At 39.6% G+C, this 24081-nt stretch overlaps 1 protein-coding gene across 2 annotated transcripts in view; it reads right to left on the bottom strand.

Moving 5' to 3' along the window:
• Nucleotides 1-24081, bottom strand: part of ANK3 (ankyrin 3) — a 344913-nt gene that overhangs the window by 299835 nt on the left and 20997 nt on the right. The window contains exon 2 of one of the 2 annotated variants that reach the window (XM_040702299.2): nucleotides 7959-7997. The exons of the other annotated variant lie outside the window; for it this stretch is intronic. Within the exon in view, the coding sequence (XP_040558233.1) occupies nucleotides 7959-7997 (39 nt within the window). The remainder of the gene's footprint in view (nucleotides 1-7958; nucleotides 7998-24081) is intronic. 2 annotated transcript variants of the gene reach the window in all.

Raw genomic sequence — 24081 nt, 5'->3', positions numbered from 1 at the left:
TTGGAAAAAGACCATAAAGATCGAGTGCAACCACAATCTAACCATACTACCCTAAGTAACAACCCTCTGCTAAATCATGTCCCTGAGCACCACATCCAAATGGTTTTTAAACACATCCAGGGATGGTGACTCAATACCACTTCCCTGGGGAGCCTATTCCACATTTATTCTATATCTCTGAAACCAGGAACCAGGATGCACAGGACAATCCAGATGAATTTGTATGGATTCACATCTTGCAGACATTGCAGCTATGACGTGACATGAGTCATGCAGCTGGAAATGGCATTTGATGTGACAGTTTTACCAAAACATTGGAAAGAAGTTACCCGCTTACCCTTCCAGAAATGCTCACTTCGCCATCAAGTGGCAAAGAGATATTAGAAACAGTCCCTTCCAACCAGGATTTCCTTTTTAAAAGTGCTGTTTGCTTTTTCAAACATCAATCCACAGTTACAGCCTTATTCAACTGAAAATATTGATTTCTCTAGTGCTCTGCAAAGTGCATTTTACTTCAGTGTGAAAACTGTTTACTCACTCTTCAGTGCTAACCAATTATCTCAAGGAATATGTACATCAAATTCTCTTGAGAATTTTCTGTAGTGTCAGTCCTAAATCAAATAAAAGCTCTCTTCCAGAGAGAACTTCACTGCATTTCACAACATTGAATGTATTCCTCAGTGTACTTCTTCATCACACATTTGTTTAATTGCACATCAGAACAGCATTTGTACCTTCCTCTGTGGTGACTGTTAAAGCTTACAAGCATTAGTCAAGCCCACTTCATCCTCCAAGGGCTTCCCACCATCTCATTCTTTTATGGAGAGCCGCTACTGTCAACTTCACTGCCTGCACCTTTGTAGTCATATCAAACAGAATTCAAACGTGGAATATTCTGAAAGGATCTATTCCTTTGGTCTCCAAACAGTAGTCTTACATCATATTTCCGTATCATTCATTCTTCATGGTATATAAAAAAAATCAGAACAGCATCTAGAGAAAAAGACAAATCCTTGCAACATTGTACATGTGCCATTTCCATGTTATTTTACAGCAGTGCTTACAATATCTTCTTGCTGAATGACCATGAGAGCACTCAACAGTAATGGCAATACTGTTCTGATAACAGGATGCATTAGCAGGAACAGATTTCCATATACTGCACTTATAAAGTTCACATTTTGCTATCTGCATGTGGCCTTCTTCAGCCTGAGTTTCAGCTTCTATTTATACAATTCTGATAACCTGAAAAGTAGTTTAAGATTCATTACCATGACATGTAAGCCACTCAGAATGACCATTAGCTAGAAATGTTGTAATTAAGTCCATTCTCAAAGTCTTATTGGCTGACAAAGAGAACTGATTTGATCCATTCCACCCACTAAACCATTTGATTATGAAACTCCAGGTTGTGTCAAATGCTTCATGGAGACATCATTAACATGTATTTAATAAAAACAAAGCAGCAAAATGCATGCACAATACATGGCACTCATTTATGCCCATTTTAAAGCATAAAATTGGAGCTATTTCAAGCTCCAATCTATATAACAATTGAGTTTCAAGTGGCAAAAATCAGTCATCCAACACTGTCTCAACACTGTTGAGAATTTTTTTTCTTACCTTAAAGATGAAGGCGGTGACTACTCACTTTATGACAGCTTACAAACTGATTGATAAAATCATGCCAAACATGGACAAAGGAATAACTCTCAATATAAAGTTACAGCCTTTCACTTATTACACTTATCCATTCACAGTCTATGCAGAAGGAGTTAAATTGCCATCTTATTTTTCCCCTGTGGCATAGCTAATGTGCTACTCTTTCATTCTTTTCAAAAGCAGTTTAAAAGCAACTGCTGTTTATCATTTCTTTTTCATTTGAGGTTCTTCCATCACTCCCCTTGCCTTTTGTTTTCCCTTTAGATGAACTATTCTCCACCCTCTCTCTCTCTCATGTCATCTGCATCAGGACTTGTCTCAGAACAGCCACTGAAAATTCATACCAGTCAGCCAATTTTGACCCTCCAATTCCTCCTGACCTTCCACATGCCCTCTCTACACCAATCGGCTCCCTCCACATGCCACCTTGGTCACACATGTCACTTTGCCTTTTACACACATACCAGCCTCCGGAATCAGTGCTTATGACGGCTCTCCAACATCCATCCACTCTACCACAAGACAACTATGAACTCCAGTAAATTCTCCATCCATCCACCTCCTGGCTTTTTCCCCAGTCACCCTCCCCCACTTCATTACAGGTCTAGTAGACTGAAGGCTTACTCTCTGGACCTTTCCAGGCACAGGTGAATACCTGCTCACTTTCAATTTAGATCTCAGCTTCAGTTGCATTCTGTGTAACATCACAGATAATGCATTTTCCACACAGCTGGCATCTGCCTAGTTGGGATTTTTTAAGCAGCTTTCACCATATTGTCTTCCTTGCCTTTTCACTTACAAGACTAGAAGGTTTCCCACTTTATTTCTTCCCATGTGTTTTCAGCCTTCGCGGTTTTTTTGGTTTTTTCTTTTTTTTTTTTTTTTTTTTTTTTACAATCCACACCCATTTAACCAGCATGCTTAGTTACCCTTGCCAGGATTAGATTCTAAACAGCCTAATCAGTTCCTTTTTACCCCACACTTGAACCTTCCAGGCTCCTCAGAACCTGATACTTTAGATTTATTCACTGTACCAAACCCTTCTGGGGCATACCCCTTCTGTTTGCCACACTGCTGCAATCGCTAGCAGTCCTTTTCCTCACCTTTACCTTAAGAGATAGGAGAGAATGAAATCCTTTCACAGTGACCAAACTGAAAAAGATTCACTGTTAACATTTACATCTCCTGTCACAACAGCTTCTCTCTGCTTGGGAAGAAAAGTTCCCTGGCTCATGCCCTGAGGAATCCAGGCAGCTGTGCTACTGGCAGTATGGTAGAAAATGGTGCAGTTTCTATAAAGCCATCATCACTTCATCAGCAAACACTGCTTCAGAGTGATTAGCACTCCAGAAACTTCAGACGTACACTTGACTCATTTTCTTCACCCCATCCTTTGAGTGATCTCTATATATTGCTAGAGATACAAGGGTTGCTTAAATCGGATAGTTTTCCCTGTCCTTAGCTGACTGCTTCTGCCAGCAGCCGTTGCTCCAATTCAGGATTCATACAATACCCCTCCTCCAACAGGTGCTGCACAGATGCAACAAAGCCATTGCATAATGGAAGTTTGGAGATAAGCCCAGAAGCCTTGCTGTCTTAAGCCAAGGCATCATTTTGGCCTATTACTTCCGAAGCCGGGAAAGTGTAATGTTTAGAACCCAAACCTTCCTGGCATTTTGCATATAAAATTGCTGCATTCAGGAAAAAAAAAGGTAATTCTTGTAACTACAGAAGAAAAATTCAAGACTGATTTCTGTGAGAAAGGCTGAGATAAAGTAACAAAGTTCAGGTTCCCATTCTTAATATTCTTTATGAGAAAAAAAGTCCCTCAGGAATACACTCAAGCTAAAGTCTACATAACAGAAGATAATTTATTCTTACACTCTAAGTAATTTCTAACAGAAATGAGATCATGTTGATGAAAAATCAAATGGTATATGGAAAAAATAAAGACAACCATAGTTTGTTGGTACTAAGAGAACTGAAATAAGCAGGGATTCACAGATTGCTGATATTACTGATGGCTGCTACTACTATTTCTGAGGTACTGCCAAAGGTTTTTGTCATTTCAATTTCTATCTACCATTGTGCCTATTTGCTGAGAGTAGGGCAACACAGATTAACTAGAACTTGAAAGAACAATCTGTCCTGCTCAGAACCATTATTGTGATTTATCTATTTACAAAAATATTCGAAAAGGAATAGCATACAATAGGTTCCTAGCTAAAGCAATATTTGCCTGCCAAAAATAGCTGTAGTAGCTGACTGACTTATATTCCAGAGGATGAAGAAAAAGGCAACTTTCAGATTTACACTGCAGACAACAGCTAAACTAGAAATCCCAATTAAGATAGTTGGTTTATTTTTTTTAAAACACAGTTCTGGAACGTTCATGTGGCTCTACCACCTGCTATATCACACCCACTGTACTTCACCTGTCCCAACTCACATGAATCTGACTTACTAAAACTTTTGCACAAAGTTCTATGTGTATATATATCCAAGTTACATATAAAAATTTTTATATATGCATATATACACACAATATACATTAATACATACATATTAGTTGAACTTATTACAAAACTACAAATTCATATATATATGAATATATGAAATATACATAATATAGATAATACATATATGGAATTCATATTATATATAGGAATTGAGGTTCAGATGACTTATGAAGAACTAAACCAAAATCCCTTGTTGCTTTTTTTTCCTGAAAATATCTGGAAAGAATTATTTTCTGTCCCTAGCGGCCGACAGGTAACTGCTTTTGATACTTTATTAAAAGAAGAAAAACACTCAGAAAAGGCAAGACACGCTATATATCTCAGGTAAAATATCTCAGGCATGATGCTGATACAAGAACAATGATAAATTGCCTTTGATAACTTCAAAGTGATAAATTGTCTTCAAGTCTTTTTCTCAATGTATCTAGAACTGAAGTAGGGTGATGGATAAAAGGTTCCACTGGACCACGAGATGCCACCACAAGTAGGTCACAAAAATAATTCCTCAGTAAGGAGATAACAGCATTTCCCCCAAAACAAGACAACAGATCAGAAGCAACCACAAAGACAGTAATCTGTTCACCAGCTAATACACCATCTAAACAAAACACTGGAGGATACTTGTCACTGATAAATAATGCTGAGGTTTATAGTATATTCCTATAGCATTAAAAAAATATATTAACACTGTCTACCATCTAACACTGTCTTCTAACTGCAATGCTCTCTGTAGAGATTTGTTTTGTTATAACATATGTAGGTTTATTTACGCAAATAACTATCTTGTGGTTTGAAGAGCAGATATGAATGAATACCTTCTGTGTTATAAATTGACCTGCTGGGATTTCTAAGAAACATAAGCACAGACAAGACAGTGCATTTGACAGTCATGCTTTTGCAGTGCAGTCAAATTATAGTAACTTCATGCATGCACTCAGAAGACTTCGACTGAACATCTCAATGCATATCAAGGCTCTGCACAAACACAGCTTAAAAAGTCAGTAAAAAGCATGCATCATTACTAGCAGTTTCTTCTACCACGTGAAGAATCAGATCCAATGCTCTTTTTTTTCCTCCCACCAGTAAATATTAAAAATTCTTATTTGGATGTCCAACTCTGGAGGAGACACCTATTTCCCAGGCACAAATTCACACCTGCAGTTTATCACTGACACATTCTATCTTTAAGACACTCTATAGCAAAAATATGATAGTCAAAGAACTGAATTTTCAAAGTCAATATACTTTCCTGTAAATTGAGTAGCTTCGTGGGATTCTTGTTTTATTTTTTGTTTTCAATGTGTGTGTCACAAATTCCCCCAAAGACAACTCTACAGAACCCTCTGTTACTCCAATACCATTTGCTATATGCAAGATTAAAAAGTTTTACATTTCCTGAATTCCAGGATTTGGCATTGCATAAACTTGGATCAGCAAAAACCACATAACAGATGCAGTTAACAGTACTTAATCATTCCACATAATTTCTGTAAAAGTCATTTTTCGTCCAGTAAATTTGTGCCCACCACGCTGTGCACTGCATCCTGAGCATCATGCCATCATCTTCCAGCAGAGACAATACCAACCCCAGAGTTCGTTCTTTTGCCTGCCCAGTCCCCACTTGTGGCTGTTTCCATTAACTTAATACAGCTTTAAACAAAAAGGCCTACAGATGCCAGCTCTAATTTCCAAGCTTTTATATCAAAGTCCTGACCAGACAGATAACTGGCACAAAAGACTGAAGTGGTGAACTAGATTTCTAAAATGCTGCCATCTGATTCTCATCCCACACAAATATGTAATCTAAGTAATGAAAAAAGCTTTCGTCTCAAACATCAGCTTGTTCAAAGCTCCTGAAATCAGTTAATGTTGGAGTTTGGATTGAGTCATGACAAGGTAAAACCATAATGGTAAGAAATAACCTTCTGAACAACAATAAAAAGAACATACTTAATGTCAGGCAGAAGAGAAAGCAATTACACTTTCAGACTAGGACTGTCAGTTTAAAAATACACAATGTAGAGAAAATGCATTTTAAGATCTCTTTTCAATGCATGATTCTTCATCATAAATTCTAAGCTCTTATAACGTTTTTACTTTCAGCTTACCTTTTGCTGCAAAAAAAATGGCAGCTATTTCTGTTGAAATTTAAAGGAAAGTTATTTGTTTCGGGCATTAAGACAGAATTAATATGTGGGTATAATTTCCTCTGTGCCCATTCTTTAAAGTATGCACTGCACTTCAAGACTTTAAGGGTACAAAAATAGGAACTGAATATCACCGAGCTCAGCAGGCACCAAGCACACAGGCTTGTGTACAACAACAGCATATGGTATATAAGACTTAAAGGAAGAGTGGTCACCATAGATCAGTATAGCTCAGGCACTCTCATGGCAGGTAGTTGGTTATTAGTCAGCTGTTACCACTGTTCAATGCTGACAAGGAAGCAGGAAAGGTAGGAAGAGAACTGCCTGCTACATGGAAACAATTCCTGGTGTTTCCTTGAGAATTCTCATTTCTCCCCTTTTCCTCCCAACAATAAGCAATGCAGGGCTCAATTGCACAACCACTTGATACTTGTCAGGTTGGGTATCTGATGAGCACAGCAGAGCAGACAAGCAGCAGCCACCAAGGAGGGTGCCACCTGAAGTTAGATGTTAGTCAGCTGGGAACGTGCCTAAAGACCACATACTCAGTTTCTTTAATTCAGAAGTTTTGTTTCATAGAATCAAATATTAGACAGCTGGCCCTGGCTGAAAAAAAATAGAAGCTCCTTTCTCATTGGCAGTAAGTTAATCAGTGTACCCAGAGGGTTTTCTAGTCCCAAGAGCATTGAACCAAATATTACAAAGCTCAGCAGGCACCAAGCACTGTTGCTTGTAACAGCAAAGTTAAGAGTACTTCTATACCCTGGTGTTGAAAACAAAACTGAAACATACTACGGAAAATCAGGTTACAGATTCGTCCATTTAACCATAAGCATTATCACAGGGTCCAACAAATACAAAAGTGAAGTGTAAGACAGCTCTGTGAAGTGTTTGGGTGGTGGTGTTTTTATTTTTGGAAAATAAAACCTAAGTGAGCATTAAGAAGTTTCTGTTTCATGAAGAAACTCCGTAAGTCTGAAGAGTAGAATTTCAGCAGATTAGGGGAATAAGGACATAGTTGAGATACACATTCAATGCAACCATGTGATTAGATGGTACAACGGGCCTGACACAGCATCTCCAGTGCACATACTTGTTTGAACCAGTGACAGCAACGACAGGGAAAAGACTTCTGATTACAGTACAAAAACAAAATCATCTTGAAATAAATTATTCACCGTGCAACAATTAGCCTTATCATTTGTGAGAAATATGTTACCCAGACAAAAGAAAAAAGCAGAAAAGAAGAAATGGGACAGGAATACATTGTCTCCTTCTCCCAAACTTGCTGGAATCTTTAAAAGTATCCAATTTTATTTATTTATTTTCCTTTCTTCCAATGAAGAGCTTTATTCTGTAACTCTGGGATAGGAGCTGGAGAAATAACAAACTAACCTGTAAACTCAGATAGTGAACTCAAGTATAGATTCATAGAATCACCAAGGTTGGAAAAGACCCACAGGATCACCCAGTCCAACCACTCACCTATCACCAATGGCTCTCACTAAACCATGTCCCTCAACACAACATCCAAACGTTCCTTGAACACCTCCAGGGTCAGCCATTCCACCACGCCTGACCACCCTTTCAGTGCCTGACCTACCTTTAAAGTAGAACTTTAAGGTTTTACCTTTCTGGGGCTTCCTGGAGGGTAGAATCTAGGGCACACCTTAAAAAAAGTGAAATAGAAAGGAATTAAAACTGATAAGCAAAGCAATCTGCACAGCAGTACAAATAAACACAATGCTTACATGAAATATACATTGATACCACCCGGCTCTACTGGGGGTTTCAGAAATACCCACACTATACCACACAAGCAAATACAATGTGGAGTGTGTCAGCACAAGCGTGAAGTCGCAATACAATTGACTGATGTCACAATGTTTCACATCCCACAGAACAATATCTCCTATCCCACAGATACTACACATACAAGTAGTTTTTAACCTATGTAAAAAAAAAAGCACTCGTATATCCCAGCGATCTGTCCACACAGTTCTTCTAAACAGATCCACAAATTGTCCCTCGCAAACAGGAAAGAGGGGAAAAAAAGATTAAAGAATCCTGAGAGATTAGACAGGATGGAATAGCAAACCAAAAGCCTGCAGCAAAGCACTGAAAAAGCATGAGATCATCCTTTAACTTCTGATAACTTTCCCTCTCCTTCTGCCAAAACCTACAGACAGGGAAAAAACCTGCAAGATGAAGCCAGTGAAAAAATAAGCAGAGACATCTGCTTCATCTACTTGGAAAATAACAAGAACAGAGACAGTCCACATTCTTCAGCACACTTCAGTTTAAGCATATCAGTAGCTTTGCATTCTAGGTGTCCCCACTACAGTGCTTGACCAAATGCTTCGACAAGAAAAGTGGTCGGGGACATAAGCAGGTAACAGATGACTTCTTGGCAGGGGGTAGGATGAAGGCCAAGCAGATCTCACTGAATTATGTCACCGCTCCCCAGAGCAACGCACAGGGTTAGGACTATCCAACTTCAGGTGCGAAAGTAGGAAGCTGAACCTGTCCATCTCATTGAAACACTGGCTTTTTTCTAAGTCCGTTTGTCTGAACTCACTGGTTCAAAAGACAAAAAATAAAATAGAATGAATGACCGCAGTGCCTCCAGTAACCAACACTGAACTGCTTGCTCTCATATATTTAAATATATTAAAAATGTAAAGACAGGTCTTTGACTTCCAATACATGTAGTAACAGTGTAATTTCACAAGATGTGCAAACTGTGAGGTGTGGCTGTTTATCAGTCCAATTCTTTACAATAGAAAGATTTTCTTGATTTCAGGAGTTCTAAACAAAACTGTTTTCTCTTTTTAAAATAATTTATGCCTTCCCACAGAACAGTCACTCTCTTTGAGCTGCTTGATTTCAATGCTGATTACAGAAAAATTAGCTAAGCTTCAAACTGCTGCACCATCTCTGCTTTCTGTTAGTGAATACAGCATGTAGTGCTGGAAAATGTATGCAGAATGACTGTATCATTTACTGCCACAGACTGCCCAGACTGAAAAAGAAAATCAACTGGCAAAACTACCCCCTTACTATAGAGGCAGTCCTACGTAAAATGAACTGCAGAGCATTGCTCATCTTCTACCATTCTTTCTCACTACACTTACATCCTGTGAAAGAAACTAAGCTCAAGGGATATATACACTTGGTTTGGTTCTTTTGTCAGAGTGGGAACACAACCATTTTTTTAAATGTAGAATTCATAATGAACCATTAACAATAAATGTCTACAGAAAGGTCCAATAATTCCACGTATCATATGAAAAGCCAAACAGCTCAGAGAGATCTCTTCCCCATCTAAGGGCATTCTGACCATTAACTTCAGCAATGCAAAATTAAATATTTCCACAAGTCCCTCAAATCTTGTTCCAAGACCCACCTTTCATACAAAATGTTTCATTAATAATCAGGAGAAAAAATACAGCAAATAGCATTGCTCAACAAATCAATAATATTTCCCGTAATAAAAATCAAACAGCCTTCCAGTTCAGTAATTATTTGGCTCAATTCTAAACAAAAGGTTCTGCCTCTGTAAATATTACGTTCCCATTTTAATTGTTAAGTTATGCTAAACACTGCACAGATCACTCAACAAATCATCCTGAAAAGGTCTTCAGAATCCCTAGTGAATAATTCATGTTTCCCTTTTGCCATTCTCTCCTGGCATAGAAGGAACACCTTTAATTCAGTCACAGCCTTAACATCATGAAATCAGAACATGAACTCTTAATACCACCAGGAAATAGTCAAAAAGCTCACAAGCAGAACCCGCTATGCAAACCCAATTCACTTCCCAAACGGGAGAACTAAATAATACTTAATTTAACTGAAACATCAAAGAAGAATCTGAAGAGACTGACCATATGCTAAACTCTCACCCTCCCATACTGGGTGATGAATTAAGATACTAGCATAACTGGCTGCTTACTACAATCCTGCTCATGACACACACATATGTTGCTTTGGCAAGTACTCATTTTTTGTAATCTAAGCAATGTGTTGGATTTGAGAACAATTTTTTTTGACCTATTTCCTTAGAACTGAAAGAAATACTACAGGCGAACTACAAAATATATGAAGGGTAGTTATTGTACCCTTACAATTGGCATGATGAAAAGCATTAGGAAACCAAGACAGCCAAACAATAGCTCAATTACTAGTACTTTCAGAAGCCTAAATAAAAACATGGTAATGTAAGGTCTATATCATTATAAGGAGGATGTACAGAGGGAGGCAGAAAACTGGCCCTAAAATGGAGCCCTGCAGAGCAGCACCAGCAATAGGCCACCAGCATCATGTAGCCCATTTATTATAATACTAACTATATGCTGGACGTTTTGTCCAGAAGGACGCTGTAGGGACTATGGAAAGCTTTGCTGAAATCCTGAAAGATTGCATCAGCTGGCTTCCCATGGTCACCTACAAGAATAACCTCGTCATAAAAGGAGATTATGTTCATTATACAGGACTTCCCCTTTGTGTACATGTGTTGGCTGTGACAAGTGACTACACTGTCTTTCTGGTGTTATTCAATAAATCCCACAACAATCTTCCTCACAGTTTTACCAGGCACTGAAGTGAGACTGACAGGCTGTTCTGGTTTAACTCCAGCAGCTAAGCTCCACACAGCCATTCACTCACTCCCACCCCACTAGTGGGATGGGAAAAACAATCAGGAGAAAAAAGGTAAAATTTGTAGGTTGGAATGAAGACAGGACAGAATAGGAAGGGAAAAATTAATAATAATAACAGTAGCAAAGAATACATAAAACAAGTGATGCACAATGCAATTGCTTGCCATCTGCTGACCAGTGCCCAGATAGTCCTCAAGCAGCAGCAGCCACCTCCCTAGCCAACTCCTCCATGTTCTGTTGTTCAGCACAATGCCATCTGACATAGGGTATCCCTTTAGCCAACTTCAGCCAGCTGTCCTGGTTCTGTCCCCTCCCAGCTTCTTGCACACTCCCAGCCTCCTGCTTGTAGAACAGCACAAGACGCTGAAAAGTCCTTGACTCAGCATTAAGTGCTGCTTAGAAACTGCTTAAACACCAGTATATTAGCAACATTTTTTTTCATCCTAAATCCAAAACACAGCACCACACCTGCTACATGAGCCAGCCAGTTTGCCCAGGTGGCCAAGAAGGACAACAGCATCCTGGCTTGCACCAGAAATTGCATAGTGAGTCAGACTAAGGATTCTATGATTCCCAATCGAAACCAGGAGAAACATCTGTAACTGCCATTCTTTCTTGACCTTCTTGAAAACTGGAACAATTTTTGACAGCTTCTGGTTGGCTGGGGCCTCTCCAGAGTCCCAGGATCATTGAAAAAAGACAACTGCCAGCTCTTGGAGTAACTTGGGATGAACTCCATTGAGTCCTAAGTAGCTGAAGCAACAAATCCTGCATAAGTTTGTTGTAATAAAAAAACCCTCAGCCATCCCCAGTCACAGTCCTCCAGCTAGGTTCTCTAGGTGTCCCAGGACCCCCCACAGGTGTTGAACAAGAGAGGCTAAGATGACATTAAACGTCTGCTTTGTTTGCATCCCTGCTTGTAAATTGACCAACCTCATTAAGTAATGGATCGGTTACCCCCTTTTGCTGCTGATGCATTTTTATAAACCTTTGTTTCCTCACACAGTACCTGCAAGGTTCAACTTTGAGCTTTTTCAGCTTTCTCCCTGCTATGGCAAACAGCATCTCTGCGGTGCTCCTGCTTCAACCAACCTCAGTTTCAGGAGCCATACACCTTTTTGCTGCCTTAGAAGAACATCCCTACTCAGTCAAGTCAACTTTCTGTCCCATCCACACGACTTCCAACATTCTGGCATTGTTATTTACCTCTTAGCAGCATTTCTTACACTCCACAAGAACATTAGTCTCCACATTCCCCAAAATTTGCACTAGCAAAGAAGTGTCACTGATAATGGGACCTCATAGCAATTCCAGGGACTTTTCATGATATTTCAAGTTTCACGAAACCTTTTCTGACAAAATTGGAAGCTGAGGGATATGGGTTGCACATTTGCAGTGAGGGGTGGCAGGGAGGAAGTAGAATATATCTGTACTTTCCATAAGCAGCACAAGGTACAAGGAGTCCTCTGAACGATTTCATTTTTAATAGACTGGATTCTTCTTTGCAATTCATTTTTCTCTTCATTTCCTCTTAGGCTACACTGAAGTTTCTGTAACTGACAGTACTATAACACAGTTCTTTCTGCAGATGCTTGTGTGTCGTATCTAATATACAGAGTTTGACAGAATACAGACATACAACATCCTGACCTGCACAGAAATACTGAGCTGCAGATGGCTAAGGACAATCATCTCCGTACAACTTGTTTATGGAATGCTGCTCTAATACTTGCATTTGCATGCATGAGACTAGGTGAACTAGGTTCCTATGTATAAATGCATATATACATGGTGTTGTATGCCACTGTAATACTGATCTTACATTGTATTTATGAAAAGGCACCAGCAAGTCTGGAAAAACAATGAAGATATCAGACTACATTTTTAGGCAACACAAATAGCATTTTTGATGTAATACAAAAAATTAATCATTTGACAGTTTTAGAAAATATGGCTTCTGATTAGGCACCACAAACAAGGTCTGCTCTGTTATTTGCTCTGTGATGAGGAGGGATTAGAAATAGCACATTTCCCAATACCTTCAGCAGCTGCTACCACTCCTATGCATGGCAGTGAGTACCAGTCAAGCCAGAATATCAATGAAGAAATTAACAGAACTTCTCAGGGACAAAGATTTGGCAACCTACCAAACTCCCATGCATTGTCCAACAAAACGTGCCTAGGCAATACATCAGGCAGTCAATACAAGACCTCTTACAAGGCAGAATTACTTAGTTTAACAAGTTGCAAAGAGATCCAAAGGATGCCAATAGCAGCAGCAGGTGTGTTATTAAGTATAGTCAGCAATATGACGACTATATGCAAACAAATACAAATGCTTTCAGCAGCAGTGAAGTTTTATTTCTGCGTTGTCCAAGACACTAAACTGAACTATATGGACTCCACCCACTGGTTCTAAAGAGCCAAGAGAAGTGTGACATAATACTAGGGGTTTTGTAGCTTTAATAATGGTACCCAGAGCCACATACAGAAGTTTTGTGAATCTAACAATAAGACAGATTTGATAACAGGCTTATCAAGATGCACCTTTTTTCAGAAAAATTTCCATTTTCAACAGTGACTCAAAATAAAATGTTTACTCAGTATTGCAGGTAGAACTGCATCTTCATGAGACTGAACATTTTAGACAAAAGGTTTGACTTACTGCCTCCCCATTTCAGAAGTAACAGCCAATAGTGTCACACCACTGGCAGATGTCTCACTGTTCCACTGAACACCCGTGTTTAGGGACACATCTTCCAGTCACATTTACCACTCACACACCACATTCTTTCTGCTGAAGTCACATGAGAGGCCCAGACAAGTCCCACCACATGCTTGACTTCAGTTAACCAAAATACAGTAAAGAGGTATTGATGCATTATTATTTTTCTTTCTGATAAATTTTCATATTTTATGAGACCACTATTTACCCTATAAACTTCATGTTCATCCTGTTTTCAAGCTGACGCATGAATTCCAAGGCATTCTTTATCCTGCAGAATTGGCACATTTTTAATGTTGAAGTGAATTACCTAGTCCCATTGCAACACAGGCTTTTGTAACATTTTAATGCCTTGCCATTTAAGTAGCTAGAATCCAGCAAAGACAATACAAGTGCTACCACTGCTAGCTAATGGACTTCTTGGGCTCAGTCACTGAACTACCTTTTGAATAAAGGGCTCCATTCCCAAAGGGAACAACCTCCTTTTTTTTCCCCCCCACCCCCATCACCATCCAACACTTAGACTAAAGGAGAATTCTCGCAAGTGGTTAGCAGGGACAGCATTCACATTTCTATTTCTAGGTTCCCACTTATCAGAAGACAAAGGCATTACATAACCATTTATGCAGGTCACATCCTATACATAGAGTCCTACAGCTGGACTTACTTCCTCACACAGCCCTTCCCTGTTCCTATTTTATTAAAATGGTCTTTTATTCAAAAGTATTCTCTTGAAAACAACCACCACCACCATTTAAAGACTATATAGAAACAGCAGAAAATGCTCTCAAAGTTTTGAGTTGCCCAGCTCAACAGGTGCAACTACCTTCCAGCTGTGCTAATATGGTGGTGCATTTAATGTCAAATTCTGTTACCTAACCCACGCCCCACTGCCCTTACACCACTTTTGAGAGAGCTGCAGCACACGTAAGCAGATCAACACCTGTTTTGACTCATCTATCTGCTGAAAGTACCAAAGACCCCAGTTTGTCTACACAGTTTAAAGAAGCAACATTAATTCCAGAACCAAGACAGCATATGCTGTAGTCAGCTGCCACAAGTCACATCCTTTTTCTCTTTAGGGTCACCTCAGCAGAAGCAAAACGAACTCTCACCATCGTGCTTTCTCAGAGGTGTAAGGATGTCTCCAGAATGCAGCTTAGCACTGCCTTAAGTATGACCCCAACAAGTTTATTATCACTCCCAGTATGTTTCCCTATTCTCCCCAATGCTTCACCTTAAGAAATGGTTAAAAACCCGGTGCTGGAAGAGCACACTCTGCAGCCACTACTGGCTGACACAAGAGATGCCAATCCTATTAATGCTGCCTCTGGCACACGCAGCATTCCGTAGACAAGCTTCAAAGCATTACTCCTCTGCCACATTTACATGTGTCTGCAACCACAGCCACAACAGCAAAATGCAGTGTTTTCACTCACCACTGTTGAGTGCATTGCTCTTTCGGGGGCTGCATGGCAAAGTTATGAAGATACCACTCACTTTCTGAGCTCTCTAAATAACTGTATGCTAATCAGTGGCAGATACTCCCCATCCTTTCCTTTATGCCCAGGACTAGATCTTCTTTTCCCCACACACAGTGAATAGAGCGCTTCTGCAAGAAATCAGAGCCTGAACTCCAAGTCTTTGCAATTACTTTCATTTTTCTCTGTCTCAAAAGCAAGCTGCACTCACTTATTTCATCTCAGAGAGAACTTAATGAGAACTTGGTTTGTTCAGGTCACACATTCAGGAAAAATAATTCTGTCTCAGTAGTAGTCCTCTGGGAGACCATCTAAGCCACCAGAAATGCCCCAAGAGGTACCAACATATGAGCCAGAACTTAGAGTTACTGCTTTTAACTGGCATTACAGTGGGACTTTTCTAATGACTAATGTTGCTGAAATTATATATTAAAATAATGCCAGTTTGGATGATAATATCAATTAAATAAAATAACTGTGAAGATAAAGCAGTAACTTCTCCCTCAGTAGCAAAGAATGATACATGCATATCTTACTCCTTATATTGCCCAGAGAGGCTGTGGATGCCCCGTCCCTGGAGGTGTTCAAGGCCAGGTTGGATGGGGCTCTGGACAGCCTAGTCTAGTATTACACATGAAGGGTGGTGGCCCTGACTGTGGCAAGGAGGGTTGGAGATTCATGACCCTTGAGGTCCCTTTCAACCCTGGCCATTCTGTGATTCTTATTTAATGTATTACAAGACTTCATTTCTAGCACATGGTATGATTTAAATTGTCTATGCTGATTTGTTTGAAGATTTGGGCCTTTCTCCTCTATCCTCATTTTTATTCAGTACATCTCCAGCATATCAACATCAACAGAACAGACTATTTGCTTGAATTTAATTACTCAACTAAAACAGAAGAGCCTCTTTCAAGATCCAAGCTGCTGCCTTCCTATGCAGTAAGAATTTGTACAGAAATGCTGCATGCATCAGCGAATCTACATTTGCTTAGTTAAAGATTTATAAGTAACCTCAGCATCCAATTCAAAATCTCCTTGCAATCTACTGACACGCAAATTAATAGCTAATCAGAAAGCTCCTAATAAGTAAACAACTGGCTGTTTTTGAGAGCTGACCACTCCGAGTATATGTACAATAATCAAAATACATCAAAGTAATCTCATGCCACAATTTCAAATATTTTTCAGAAAGCAATAATTAACTTCTACTCAGCATGCACTTGTATGAGACTACCATCAATATTGTAACAGTGAAAACAGCAGCAAACAAATTCCATGGGTATCATTTCATATAATTTCTTCCACTCAATTACATCCCCTCCCTGAAAATCCTAGCATTTACATGAAGAGTTCACATAGCATAACAGCAGACTGTCTAATTTCACAGAATAAGCCTTGTGATCTTGTTTACAGAAATCTGCTTTTAGATGTGACCAACTAAGATCAAGACTCAGTCACTGTTGAGGGTCTTGGTGGGGGATCTGACCAGATCTGAACCAGAAGTAAATGCTGGGCACTTCCATCAGACAGCTCACAGACAGCTTTCAGCTGTATCCATGTATTACCTGAAGAAGCCTCTCCAAGTTCGAATAATTGAAGTGGCAATATATCACCTCCCTCTCTTTAATAGTAGTAGCTTGTACAGACATGTTCTGTACTATACTGTCACACGAGCTCTCTACAGAGTTGCTGAACCTACGTGAGAGTGACCAACAGCTATTGTTCTTATAGTTAATCTTTCATATGTGAAGAAATTTCATCATTACTGCATTTAGCAGTGGTACATTTGTCAGTACTGGAAATAAAGAGCACAAAAAAGGGTTGACATAATAGGTTTACTTGGCATACATTGGTAACCTCCACAGCTGATTGCTACAAACAATAGTCTTCTGCAAAAAAAATAAAGGTGATCATGACTGACTACTCAGTGAGTCTGAATTACATAACTACACTTTCAGTGTGAATGCCAAAGGGTTACATTCTTTTAAGTGGGAACAGGATCCTTCTACAAGCACTACTCATAAGCCGAGAAAGCATTTCAAATCAATTGCTTACAAACACCCACAGACTAAAATTATTTCAAGACTAATTCCTGCTTTCAGTATACTCTCCCAGCTGACACGAAGAAACACAGAACTCGCAATACAGAGTTATTAGGCAATAGACTGAGTTGTTCTGTTATGCAACTGCTTTTATGTAAAAGATCACAGACAAGAAATTTCTCCAGTAGCCACGCATAAGGTATTCTGACAAGGTTAAGTTAAGGGCACAAGAATGAGCATTGAGGAGCAGCACCTTCTCCCATTGTGCTGAATACTTTGGAATCTCCTTTTCATTCACACATTAATTCCAGTGCTCTGGAGAAAGGTCCCACAGGGGCAAAATCCAAGCATACACACAGTATTTCTGATGGCATCATGGTTTCATGTTGACAGGAACATTCACTGAAGTTCTCTTCAAAAAAAAGTCTAGATTTGCATCAAAAGCTGCTTAGGTGTCTGCTCATACTAGCTCAGCTCTTCACTGTGCCAACTTATCATACTACACTTTCCTCCTTTAAAAATAATCCTAAAAAATGACCCTTTTCCTTCAAAATTTCTATCCTGAATAAGGACTGCAGGAAGAAATAGCAGCAATCAGAATGAAAAGAAAGCCTTCTCTCGCCACAGCAGATAGCCATCTTTGCAGGCATCGATTCAAAGGAGCCACGTGTTTAACTACTGCTACACCTGCACATAAATTACTATCATTAAACAAAGCTAGTAATTGCTTATTGCAAAACCTCCTTAATCCACTGCAAAACAAAACTGCAACAATGTTGAAATGAAGATATTTTGTAAATGCATAAGAAAATTATGGAAAAACATTGTTTCCCTTGGTATGGCTTTTTTTTTTTTTAAATCAAGTGCTTAAAAGCATACTTCTCTTAATGAAGTTTTAGAGCACTGTGAGATGCATTTTTAGAAGCAGCAATGTGATTCAGACCATGCAGTCTGACTCAGTTTAAAAGCAAACCCAATTTGAACAAGTGGAGAGAGAAGAAAAAGCATTAGCTTTCCTGGCTATCAGCTTTCAGGACGCTGAAAGACAGCACTGCTCGAAAATGTAATTCAGTTGTTTGATTACCATATATAAATTTGTCATGTTCTCTGGGTAAGGTTAGGAAAAAAGTCTTTCAGCACAGATGTTTGAACTGGGAAACAGCTTACGAGAAAAAGGACTCCAAGAAATAGCTGAAATTCTACATGCAGCTGGGACAGAAGCCAAGGATCCAAGCAAACCTGCTCTATCAATCTGAAGAGAAAAGAATAAGGCTATGAGCTGATAAAGTGATCTCTGAAGTTCAACCTTTTAAATAACATGACGAAAGCAAGTTTTGTTTGTTTTAAGGCAGTTTTATAGGCTAACCACAATAAGGAAATAATAAGAACTACGAGAAAAACTGATGTGTCCTCTGCAGAAACCTTTATCCTTTTAGGCTAAGAATGCTGTTCTTCCAGACATATCAAATGCCACTGTACAGGAATGTTACACTACCAGCACTTGAGGTTTTGTTTTGCTTTTCTTCCCTCCCCGTTAAAAATGAAAATAAAAAAATGAAAGCATTGGGCAAGTCTCTCCATTCCATGCAGTTGTATATTTCACTGATTGATTCCTAGGACAGAGCAAAACACAGCAGGTGGGAGCCATCTATGTGCCAAACTGTCCCATCTCAACAGGCTACATGGGAACACTCCGCATCTGCTCAAGCATTTCTAGAAGCACAGAGCTTTTTTCTGCGGCTCCTTGATGGGGTACTTTACAAACTGAAAACAGTACAAAAGAAAGAAGACAAATGAACAGCGTTGCATTAGCAAATAGCTGATAGATTTTAGTTTGCTTTTCACACTCCTAAAAGTCTCCAACATCAAAACAAATCCTCCTGCAATGGACAGAAAGTATTACTGACCCAAAGCTACCCATCCATAGCACTGATCCCCAGCTAAGCAAACAAAAGCTAGCATTACGCCAGCAGGTAAATGGCTCTGTCTTCCTAAAACAAGGCTCTGAGACCAGAACTCACTCACATGCACTTAGATATACAAGGAAAGGTTGTTACTGAGGAAGGTCATTCAAGGCAGAACCTGCAAGCTCAGATGTTTTGGTTTCAAACCATGACACGCAAGAACATGTGAAAAATGTAAACTGCTTCCACACAACACAGTTCTATTTTAGCATCCTCAGAGGTCGAGCTATCCCCTTGCTGCTGCTTTCTGAAATCTATTTTCCTTGTATCCAGAACTGCACTGCGTTACACTAACCCAATGGTCCATATTGACATAATGAAGATTTTGCCGTGTTAATGACCCAGGGGTATGCTGGCAGTGTTCTTTAACACATTCGTGCCACCAGCAGATCGGTTCAGGTTCAGCCAGGCAGATTTGCGAGCTGATCTGCAGAAGGAACAGAATGGCAGAGGTTGCCATGGCAACACGGTACAACTACACACCTCTCTATGGCAACCAGGCCTCCCTGGAATACTAAAGAGTGCCCATGGCAACACAAAGCTAACGACAAGACGTCTGCAGACCAAATATTTCATGTATCATTTATAACAAAGGCTATAAATATATTTGTACGTTTCCTGTGTGAGATTCGACGGGTTTGGAGCCCTGCAAAATGTTACATCTGCGGCCAACGTGTCAAAATGGTACAGCCACAGCTTAAACAGAAAATCCTATTTCAAGGCAACACTGAGGATGGCATTCAATTCCACAGACAAAGAACATGGAGTCAACACACCCAAAGAGCGCATCACCATGCACACGAGCACTGCTGTCAACCCGTAATGCACTGCAGCTATCTGCGCACAACGCTGTGTGTTCAGTGACCATCAGAAAGGCACTGCTCCTCCCCAGCACACAGCACTGCAGTGAGCACAGCTCTGTTTTCCATATGGCAACTGCTGCAATTTGTGTTCCAAAGTCAGGAAGCATTGCTTTGGCATACAGGGAAGACTCATGGCAAGGATTCCTGTCACTTCTTAGGAATGTTCCAGCACCTCAGTGCCTCAGCAGTGCCTTTGGGTTATTTATTCATAGATATGGATCCACAGTTGAAATGTTTGTATTCAAGTGATAAAAAAATTATCACCCAAGTGACATTCAGTGCAATTCTATTTTTAAATACTCTCTATAAAGCTGAATTTCGAGAAAATTTCTAGATATTTTGCACATATCATCCAAGATCAAATACATTTTCAGGTATCCTGTCAGCAACCTCCATTCCTTCAAAAGAGAAGCGGCACCATGGAAAGGTCGTGCTGCGTGTCCCAGGAGTGCCCTGGGATGTGGTGAATCCCATCAAGAGACAAGAAAATCCTTGGTCACAGAGGACATCCCAGGGAACACAAGTGCCAGGGATTCCAGCTTGCATCAGCAGCAGAGTAACAAAAGGCAGTTGTTTAAAGGTTTTTCCCTATATTTTTGTTTTGATAACTTCAGACTCCTTGCATGAGCCCCTGCTCTCAATTATCAACTCAGATACTACATGTAAGATTTATTTTCTTCTCTCCCTCAACAGCCATGCAAGAGCATCCAAAATACTATCTGTGACACGTATTCATTAGCCACGTTCCAGGTGTAAGTGGACCAGTTGCTGCATTTCCTAAATGACAGAGCAATGATGCCACCAATGAGGGATAAAGAAGTCTGCCTTGTGCAAGGTATTTCACAACAGCCTCATGGTTGCAGAGCTTCTCAGGTTCAGATTCTCACTGTTATGGAATGACTGCAACAGCTGGTGCTACCCTAGTGGTACAACACCCATACCACTGTCCCTCCAGGAAACTGCTCCAAGCATAGACAAGGCAGCTCCACATGACAGAATTTGCCTTTCTGACTAGATCGGATGCATCAGTTGCATACATCTGTCTTCCTGAGGAGGCCAGAAGGGACTACAAGCACATGTGCTCATGAGTTCCCCACAGTAGGATACTAGGAAAGGTCTGAGTTCACTTACACACAATTCTCACAAGCAAGACATTCTATGGTTTGCTGCAGGAATGCCATAGCATCAGTTAAACTGGAAAGACTTTCTTCATCTGGGACCCAATGTTAAGAACTCTTAGTAACAGCACACTCTGCAACATGGAACTAACCTGGACCAATACGTGGGAAGTAGCTCTTCTGCTTCCAAACACTGCTGCTGCAGCCACAATGCATTGAATACATGCATACAAGCAATATTAAATCAACATAATCACATTAGTGTAAGCACTGGCTATGATTACATTACAAGTTTTCTGTGAGTTGCAGATCCATGTTAATTGGCATGCTCAGAGATCTGAAAAAAAGGTTGGGGATGAAATGACAATACAAAATGCAGACCATAGACCTGGTATTGAATTTAGGATTAGTTTCCTTTAAATAGTATCACAAGACAAAAGAGCTCATCGAATTAAATGAACTTTGTTTCAAAAGCTTCAATTAGTATAGAGTGGGTAACAACAACAACAAAAAGAAGTGGGAGAAGGAGAGAGAGAAAAGGCAAACTGCTTGTTAAGCAGTTTAGCAGACTGCAGATTAACAAATAACTTCACCAAACAATAGATGTATCCTATTGCGGACCTACAATCAATGAAGTCATCTGTAGAGGAGCAGAGCTTGCATTACTGCTGTGACAACACACAGCATCACTCAATGCAAAATTTGTCTTCTTGCATCTAACCTGGTTGCACAACACTATTCAGTTGTTTTTTAACTATTTTAAGTACAGTCCAAATATTAAATATTTGAAATAAATATTTTAAGTACTAAATACTACAAAACCCAGTATACACATCCACCTTTCTTCTGCCAGTGCCAAGTGATCAAGTTTACATAGGAACAGATAGGAAAAGGATTTGCATTAAATTACAACACACAGCAGCACACCATGTGTATGGCAAGTTCAGTGTTTTACTTCAGTCCCTACTTTTCCATGAATTTCCATGGTGCTTTTTTGTGTGCGTGTGGTTTTGTCTGTTTGTTGTTTTTTCCCTCCCCCATAACAAAAACTTATCCTTGTTCTCTTGTATTCCTCTTTCTTTGGGACTGCTTTATATTACGAGGGGACATGATAGATAGATCAGCATTATCTCCTGCAAAGAAAAATACAATACTGTGCTGGGTCTGTGGTTGGCAATGGCAATTACTAATTTTTATAGGAGACAAAAGGCACTCGTTTACTAGAATGTTTTGTCATTAGCTAGTAAAGTAATTATAGTTTTGTTTTTGTCTGTTTGGTTTTTTTTAAGTAACAGATTGTATCATGGGGCCATGAAGTGACCAGCTATGTAGCACCACACGCTACTGCTCATTTTGGATCTCACATGTGAAGATGTTAGGCGCTCATCTGAGAATCCACTTGGGCCACATGCGAGCAAGGCTGCTTCTGAGAAATGCCTATTGCCAAGCCCACACATTCAAGATACGACTGCATCTGCTTATCACTTCCTTTTGCATGGCAGGGCATACACACATAGCAAACTGGTCTTACATGTGCACCCACGACACAACTGGAGTGGGACAGCCTCTGTAGGCTTTTCTGCTTTGCTCTGGTAAATGCAAGGAGAGACCTATCTTATACAAAAAGAGCAGTCTCTACACTTCAGCAGTCACTGCTGAAGATGACAGTTCAGAAAGCAGGGCAAATTAACCAGATACCATCTCCTGAAGACAGCAGATAAGCATCTGAGTAATTCCCCTCTATATAACTGAGGTGATTCTAAATAACATATTTTATAAGGTCTCATGTCCAGGAAGCTGTGCAATGTCCCATGCAAGACAGACATTAACATCTGCCCCAGTCAGTTTAAGCTATTAGAACTTTAAATCTTCTTAATCCTTCCCATTTCATTATTGGTTGTTCATTTTCTTGTTTGGAAAGAATTTACCACTGCATTTTATTTTTTATTCCCCCTGCTTAGTTTCTGTACTTAATTTGTGACATCCTACATTCCTCCTTCTATACCAAAGCCGTTGAATAGATGTCCTGCCTCAGGGACCAGTCATAAACATGAACGATAGTACTTGAGACCTGCTAAACTGATTAAATGCTGACAGGAAAGATCGATTATCAGAGAAAGGCAGGCTAAGGGAGACATATGTAACACACTGCAGAAAGAATGAAGAACTAATACTGTCTCTACTTGGAGGCAATCTATACCACTAGAAGAGGAAGAGGAGGTATTTCATAGAATCATATAGATGGTATTTAGAAATGCTTTGTTCATCGCAGATAAGGTATAACCATCTTAGATGATTAGATGAAGACAGTAATGCAAGAGCAACACATTTACAAATTAAATTTCTCAGAAGGAAGAGGGAGTGAAAAGGCATCCGGTTTGGGTAGATGTAGATAAGCTTGCTTTTTTTCCCCAGTGTTTCATTCAATGACTACCCATTAGGACGTTAAAAACCTATTGGTGATGCCTTTCAGATAAAAGGCATTCACTTCCAAATGCTGTTATTTAAATTAATGCAACTGAAAGCATATGAAACAGCACAAAGCTATAACCCTTTTGAGCACCGAGCTGGCCAGTTCAGCAAAGCACTTAAGAGAATATGCATGGGAATAGCCCTCAGAGGCACATGCTGTAGAGTAGAGCAGCAATTTCATTAGCTTCAGACAAGAAGTTCTGTAAAACATGGTACAAGAAGCATGTTTTTGTTATGCTTAAAAACGGCAAACTCAAAAACCTGTGATTATCAAGGTATTTGATCAAAGGGATGCTCCTGAAGCCATATAACGACCTTACATTATCCAATAGCATTTAACAAAAGTTTGTTCCTCTCTAAACCATTTCTTTAGACAAGAATATTACCAAGATGTGTACCTAAACATCTTCAAATGTCCAGAGTG

This window comes from Gallus gallus, chromosome 6, assembly GCF_016699485.2.
Source record: "Gallus gallus isolate bGalGal1 chromosome 6, bGalGal1.mat.broiler.GRCg7b, whole genome shotgun sequence".
Lineage (NCBI taxonomy): Eukaryota > Metazoa > Chordata > Aves > Galliformes > Phasianidae > Gallus > Gallus gallus.
Note: the sequence above shows the minus strand (reverse complement) of the source record. Positions and strands in the feature narration are given on the sequence as shown.